This window comes from Cannabis sativa, chromosome 9, assembly GCF_029168945.1.
Source record: "Cannabis sativa cultivar Pink pepper isolate KNU-18-1 chromosome 9, ASM2916894v1, whole genome shotgun sequence".
Classification (NCBI taxonomy): Eukaryota; Viridiplantae; Streptophyta; class Magnoliopsida; order Rosales; family Cannabaceae; genus Cannabis; species Cannabis sativa.
In genome coordinates, this window is record NC_083609.1 from 16,550,920 (window position 1) to 16,558,571 (window position 7,652).

Below are 7,652 nucleotides of genomic sequence, written 5' to 3' on the forward strand. Positions count from 1 at the left end.
GATCTTGGTGATGCTCTGCTACAGAAAGGAATCAAGGGCTAGAGATCTGAACGAAAGGAGTCATATTATTCCGCTGCACCCACTGTAAGGTTTTCTAACTTTATATGTGTTTATTTTCATTGTTTTAGAATTCATATTAGGTTGTTAATCCAACATACTTGTTAGTAAATCTAGATCCTGGTAAAATAATTTCCAACAGTCCGAACTTACCAAATTGCAAGCTAGAACTTGGGGGTAAATATTGTCCATATTTCTTATACCAAAATACGTGGCAAGTAGAGAGTGGACCACATGTCTATGGGGCCCACGTAGAAGACATAACAAATCAATATTAACACCCAGAGTTGCGTGGGCGTTCGAGAGTGAACAATGATTCTAAAAGGGTTGTTGAAACTGAGTCGGAGCTTTGTCCTCCAAGAGAGTTATCTCAGATCATATAGCATCCGAGAGCTACCAATGTTTTTGACACATCTCCCAAGACGAAGCATTGTAGATGACTGATTTAGTATAGACGGAAAAGTGAACCTATCCTCAAAACAAGATGTCTTTGGGATTTAGCCCATACTTTTCTGACATTGTATTTTCCCATGAACGCTAATTCACAGTGTTGTCGAGCGAAATTCGCAACACCAAAAATATATAATAATACTAATAATAAGAGGAAATTGTATGAAGAACAAATGCGAGTATTCAACCTAAAAATGGTGAGTACTCGAGCTGGGAACGTAAATACTTAACAAAAACTGGAAATAACAAGAAGACAAAGGATTATAGTGGTTCAGTCAGATCACGGTCTGCTTAGTCCACTGTAGCAAGAGTTTCGTAGGTCCCATTTCGTGGTGGATCACCCCTTTATATACAAAGCAAGTGTCCAGTTAACTACACCAGGATTGTATTCATTGTCAATCCGTTTGTACATTGATTCACAATAATTAAACTAAAAACGTAAACATTAATAAATGAATAACAATTTCTATTCACTAAATACAGCAACGTATGCGACTTCTATTGCTCGAGTTGGCTGTTCATATTCTGATGTGAGCTCGCGGGCTTAGGATATACCTAACATTTGGTTAAGTCTAAGATGCCTGCGTTCTTAAATAGTCGCATTTACGGACATCGTGTAGTGGGCTAATAGAACCTAGACGCATGAGTCTATATTGGTTTATCGAGGTTGTTGGGCACTGGGACCAGCTCGCATTATAGAGAATCGATCTTTATGTCTTCGCAGGAGTATAGAAAGGATACCCGCACATATCCTGGTATATGCGAGTTAAATCTGTTACTTGGTCCCACACAATGCGAGTCATATGAATGCGACTAGACTTTGATCATATTCGCATCATCTCGCCGTAACTAGCTTAGGCGAGGTTTAAACTCGAGGAGTCTCTAATGGATACCTCAGCTTTTCTTGGAAAACTGAATACACGTGTCTTCCAAAAAGGAGTCTGGTCTCGAGTTTCTAGGTGAGAGAAATCTCACTATAACAGACAACTACTCCTTGCACTGTCTCATCAACTGCGTAAAAGTCAGGTCGTGTCACACCAAACTCATACTTCGGAGCTTATTTAATGCGCACATTGTAACAATTATTTCCTACACCTATAGAAAAGGACACGTGAGTCTAGAGGTAAAGAGATGATGTATCAATTACCCCGAAATATCTCATTTCTCTGTCTATAAGTAGAGAAGGAATGTAAGAGAAAATGGGATCAAAATTCAGAGCAAAAGAGAGAACTCTAAAACCAAAAAAGAGAGTATGCTATATTGTAATAACAATATTACCTTTTCATAAGAGTGACGTAAAAATACTTTTCTTTACTTATAATTAATTTTTGTAAAACAAGATTAAATAGCTGACGAAAATCTCGATCAACACATAAGTATTAAAGTTTAACAATGCGAACTACATAAGAATTTTCGCCGCAAATATCCCCAATAATAATAGTAACGTACCGTTTCAAATAAAATATCTTCATAAATTTGAAAATTTATGTATCATTTTCCTTTATATTTTAATGGGTAAATAATATTTTTGATCCTGTAGTTTGCAAAAATTAATAATTGAGTCTTTTGTTTTGTTAAATGATAAATTAGACCTTATATTTTTAAAATAGTACTAATTTTATTATTAAAAAAATTATAAAAAATTAAACTTTGAGCCCTGTTTATGTCATTTTTGAAAATACAAAATTGATCTTATCTTTTAATATTTTATAAAATAAAAAATTTAAAAATGATATTAACCCTATTTTAATTGCTATCACTGCTCTTTCTGGAATTATAAAAAATTAAAAGAAGCAGCTGAAGCTCTCACGTCATGCTTCCGTGGCAGAAAGGTTTTGGCACAAGAAATGTGGTTATGGCAGTCAATAATTACTACCTATTCCTACGGCGCTGTGTAGCTAGGCAAGGCTGGTGTCAGGGGGTCTAAATAGCTGAGGTGGAGTATTATATCACACCAGAAAAAGAAAGTACAGTCACCCTTCCCACAATAAATTCAGTTTAAATATAATACTTGTATAAGGCACAATTAGATTAGATTAAGATGGTCTTTTTTTTTAACATAATTATGAATAAGAGAGAGATGGTTGCATTGCAAGTTTGCAACACAGCAAAGATTTGCTGTCTTTTAACAGATAGATACACTGGTGTGTAAAATACAATAAATTGATTGGATATAGGTTGGTATGAAAACAAAAAGATACATAAATGAAATAAAAAGCCCCCAACCCCCACTCCCAAAATTAATAATAACAAGTAAGCATCCCTTAGTAGTTAGTACATTAGTACTTAGCTTAGTTGTCATTGTTTGTCTGTTCAACAATAATATATTATATGTATGATTAAAAACAATTAGCTTTTGCCACCAAATTTCACAAATCTCCGAAACCCTTTATGATTTTTGGTCAGTGCCACCGATTTGGTGTTCATCACACTTAAATTACAATAACTACTAAACATGATGTATAAATTGGCAACAATATAACATTTCACTAGTAACTTGTTGAGGTATATATATGACCTTTTTGCATTGATAAGACTATGAACTACAAATATTGCCAAGATACAAGAGAGAAGACTAACTTTACATGAACATATATATACAATTCTACAGAAGATTAAGAAACAAAAGAAAAACTTATTTTTCATAAACAAATGGAAGTGAGCACTACTATCTGAGGTCAAATTATTCCCATACCTTGCAATGAATTACATATACATACATCTCTTTCTCATATATTCACATGTTGATTGTTGAACTATCACCTGTTTTCTTCAAGTATTGGGAAAATCAAGGAAAAAGCTTCACGAGCTTTGCTCAAGAATGCAAAACACAGAATGATAGCATCAATCAGCATAAGCTGCAGCTCTGCATTGCAGTTGCCACTCCATACAGTCTTCGAAATCGAAACTGCTAGCACAATCCAACAATGCGTTTTGCTGATGTTCATAACGGCATATGTAATTCAAACCAAGAAGAAGCTTGCATATGGCAGCCTCAGTCTTCTCTCTATCAGCAAAGTACAAGGTCTGAAGCAGAAGAACATTTGTTCGCGTTACAATCTGCTGCTGTTCGAAATTTCGCTCACTTTGCCATCTGATCATGTTATGTGCCAATGGAGCTAACCATTTCAATAAGCCATCAAGAGTTTCTTTCCAATCATGAGCAAGAGGGGCATCATATATTGCAAAGTTCTTCATATAGGACTTGAGATTAGTCCTCAAAGATAATCTTAAGCTAGTTGGTAACATCTGATAAAGATCATCTCTTGCTTCCTCGCCAACAAGGTGAGGGTATCGAAGTAACTTTTCTATGACAATAATGACATTTGCATAGTGCAAAGCTAGAGCTGAGCCCCCCACAGTTGAAGGAGGAGCGTAGCAAACTAGCCTACTTTTGGGACCAAATCTCGCACCATTCATCGAGTTTGATTGCCTCTGATGATCCATACTAATCAGTGAGCTACTAAAACAGCTAGAGTTGTTCCTTTGCTCTCTCCTTGATCCATTAGTTAAAATACCACTACGACAAGTAGAAATTTGGCTACCTCGATCATCATAATCCCCACCACAGCCATCATAATAATCATCATCATCATCAAACTTTGAAACTGAACTACTTAAACTAAGGCATTCCATGAAAAGCCTTCCAGGGCTAGTTCCACAAGGGAAAACTATATCTTCTGGTTGAAACATGGCCAATTCACTCCTTCTAGAATCAGCTTGAGACTTAAAACTCAACCCCTTCTTGAGCATTACTCCACTATTCTTCTTGCTGAGAACCCTTCTAGGTGGTAAGGGGGGGACTGCTGCAGCTGGGGAATGGCGGCGACGATCGAGCTGACTTGAAACCTGAATGCCTTCATCCTTGTTAGGAGATTGAGAAGAAGCTTCAAAACTCAGACAAGAGTCACCAAAAACAGAACAAATCCTAGCATAGACAGTACACACAGTTCTGGCCAACAATTCAACAACCTTGTCATATGTTTGGTTCCAAAGTGAAATGTCCCTAAGATGCCTCACATCTTGCTTCTGCCACATGAATTTCTGCTCAAAAGCCCTCTTACTTTCCTCATGTTGATTATGCTGAAATTTCTTCATGGCTCGCTCCAATTCATTCAAAACCTCCATCTCGCTATACAATCTCGCAGTGGCATTAACGTACCTCTCCATCTTCCTCGCCATAGCCTCCATGTCCTTTACCAGAAACCCCAACTCCTTCACTTCTATAACCCCACTCATGATATCAGAGTAAACATGTTCGAACCCTTGAAGAGCCGGCTCGGTACACCTCTTGCCCAGTCGAGACACAACGGCTGCGACCCTGTTCAGGTCGTCAAGCCTCTCGGCTAAAGCAAGCTCAAGAAGATATGACTCGTCAGAGGAGACAAGATTCTGAACCCCCTCACACTTCAAGATCTCGTTTTTAAGCTTGGATATCTCGGACTCAGTCAGGGACTTATAGAGGTATACAGTTTTGGACATAACATTAGCTACCTCGAAAGAGAGAATGCCTATAGTCTGCTTATTATTCTTTTTATCACTATGCTCTGATGAGTTTCTAAGGCTTTTTCTCTTCGAAGTTTGAAGAAGAAAGGTTTGTTTCAGATTGGTACTAACCTGGCTACCCATCTTCAAAATCCAAGGCTCTGCAACCATTGTAGTAGTTGCAGAGAGAAGAAACACACACCCCCTTTAAAGAAAAAAAGAAATGGGTTTTCTCAGAACCAAAGATGAGACTTTTCCCTTGGATTTGGAACCAGAATTTTGAGAATTCAATCACATCTACAGATACCCATTACCCTCAAAAGCTTAAAAAAACTGCATGGAATACTAATTAGGCGTGAAACAAACATATCATGATTGAAATGGCAAACATAAATGAGTACCTGGGAATGAAATTTTGCTGAGAAAAAAAGAAAAGAAAAGCAGAATGAAGGACCACGGAAAGAGAAAAACTCTGAAAGAAACTAAGCGTGGTGGAGTGGATGAGAATGCGCAATTGATTGTGAGCCAAAAAGAGAAAATCTTTTTTGTGGGTTTTAGCAAGAGAATCAGTTGCAGCGTTGGTAAGACGCTCTTTCAAGGTGTTCTCAGCTTTAGCTTTCGAAGAGAAAAGAAAGAACAGAAAAATGAGAGATCGGTATTTGAAAGTGCTCTGACTTAAGTAACAGGGTAGTTTTTATTAGATATTTGAATGTATTAGGTTTGGACCTTTTGTTCTGATTTGACTAAAATGCCCTTAACAAATTAATTTTTTTATAATTATATTGACTATATATGATCTCTGCAAGTCTGCAACAATGAAAGTCAAACATAAATTGAATAAAATAAAACTTATTCCAAAATAGGTATTTCTCTAGTTCATCTTCTTGGAGTGGAGGTTAGTGAGTGAGTGGTTCTGGTAAAATTAATTTAAGAGGACAAGTCTTGAGCTAAAATTAGCTATAAAGGCATTTGATTGTACATGGGTCTACTTCTTTCCTTTTTTATGCATCAAAAACTAAAATGGAGTGAAATGATTTCGTTTCATTTCGTTAGATAAATTAATTTAATATTTTTTTAAAAAAAAAAAAGAGAAAATAAATTCACAGAGGAAAGAAGTGATTTTGACTTGGAATCGATGGAAAGCATTATAGTACTCTAATGTAATGTCTGACTTGAGATCTCAACTTAGGCAGTTGAAGCTATAAATTTCACATGCTCTAAAATTTAAGATTTGAGCGTTTGATTCAAAACATAATATATGAGGATGCTCTATATGATTTTATCAACATTTTAGTACTTTCCACATTTTTCCAGTGTCAAATGGTAGGTAAACTAAATTACATAGCAATATTGGGTTGCCATTTCAAAGTCAAAAGGTTTTATCTCACAACAAGTCCACCTTCTTCTCTTGAAAAAAAGTAGCAAAGTTCTCTATTTCACATTAAATTGTTATTCTTTAATTTTTGTTTTTTTTTTTTGCAAAGATTGTTTTACTTTAATTTGTGTTAAAACATCACAACACGTTTTTTTTCCCGCCAACTAAGAAAAGAAAAAGTTGATCTTCATGCTAATCTCATTACCATCCTCTTTGTTTAGCTATAATTTTTGGGTACCACTAAATTTGTCTCACTTGATAGAATTTTTTATTTTTTTATTTTTGAGGTAGTAATTTAGAATATTTCATAAATTTGCAGATATCTACAAACAAACAAGAACTTCATTGAATTAGAATAGCTCATCGTTTAACTAAAATATATATTTTGTCAAAGAGCATTGCTATTAGGTACCAGTAGTGCCTAGCACCTTTGCGACATATCGCGTTGCGATTAGCTAGCGATACTCTCTAAACGTTATTATATTAAATTATATGGGACCCGATACTTAGTTGGACCAATAGCAATATTGACACATAGGAGGGTGCTAGGCACCACTGGTGCCCTTTAGCATTTCTCTTTGTCAAATTATGAACTACTAAAGTAAGCGAGCAACATAGAACAGAAATGTCCCTGAAAGTTTAAGCAATAAAGGGTTATTTGCGACAAAACCACAAAAGCTAGGAAATTGTTAGCACTTTACAGTTTCCATTCATTTTAAGTGTTAAGTGTCATGTTGGACTGTCCATGTGTACATTTATGTAGACACAATGTACATGACATAATTTTATTGATTCATGTAAATAAATATTTAAAAATAAAATTATAAATTAAAATAAAAAAAATTATAAATTAAAAATATATATTTAAAAAAATCCTTTATTTTTCTTCTTCAATTTTCTTTTCTAATTTATTTTTTCAGTTCACTTTCACATATATCATCACCACCCCAAGATTAACAACCACGACCCTCCTCCAGAACTCATCATCACCCACCATCAGTGCAACAAACACTACCATTTCACCCTGACAGAGTCTGGGATGTGTTCTGATGCAAGCTGACAGAGTCATAGCCTATGCCTCTCGTCAACTGAAGGATTATGAGCAGCATTACCCAACTCATGATTTAGAGCTCGCTGCTGTGGTTTTTGCTTTAAAGATTTGGCGACATTATCTTTACGGTGAAAAGTGTGAGATTTATACTGATCATAAGAGTCTTAAATACTTTTTCACCCAGAAAGATTTAAATATGAGGCAGAGGAGGTGGTTGGAGTTGGTTAAGGACTA

The 7,652-nt window shown here is 35.7% G+C and overlaps 1 protein-coding gene across 1 annotated transcript; it reads right to left on the reverse strand.

Annotated features, from left to right (window-relative positions):
* Positions 1–2,991: 2,991 nt before the first annotated feature.
* Positions 2,992–5,676, reverse strand: LOC115723069 (protein PSK SIMULATOR 1). The gene has a single exon (XM_030652478.2). It carries the CDS (start codon positions 5,161–5,163, stop codon positions 3,352–3,354), a length of 1,812 nt encoding a protein of 603 aa, XP_030508338.2. The 5' UTR covers positions 5,164–5,676; the 3' UTR covers positions 2,992–3,351.
* Between the last annotated feature and the right edge of the window lie 1,976 nt (positions 5,677–7,652).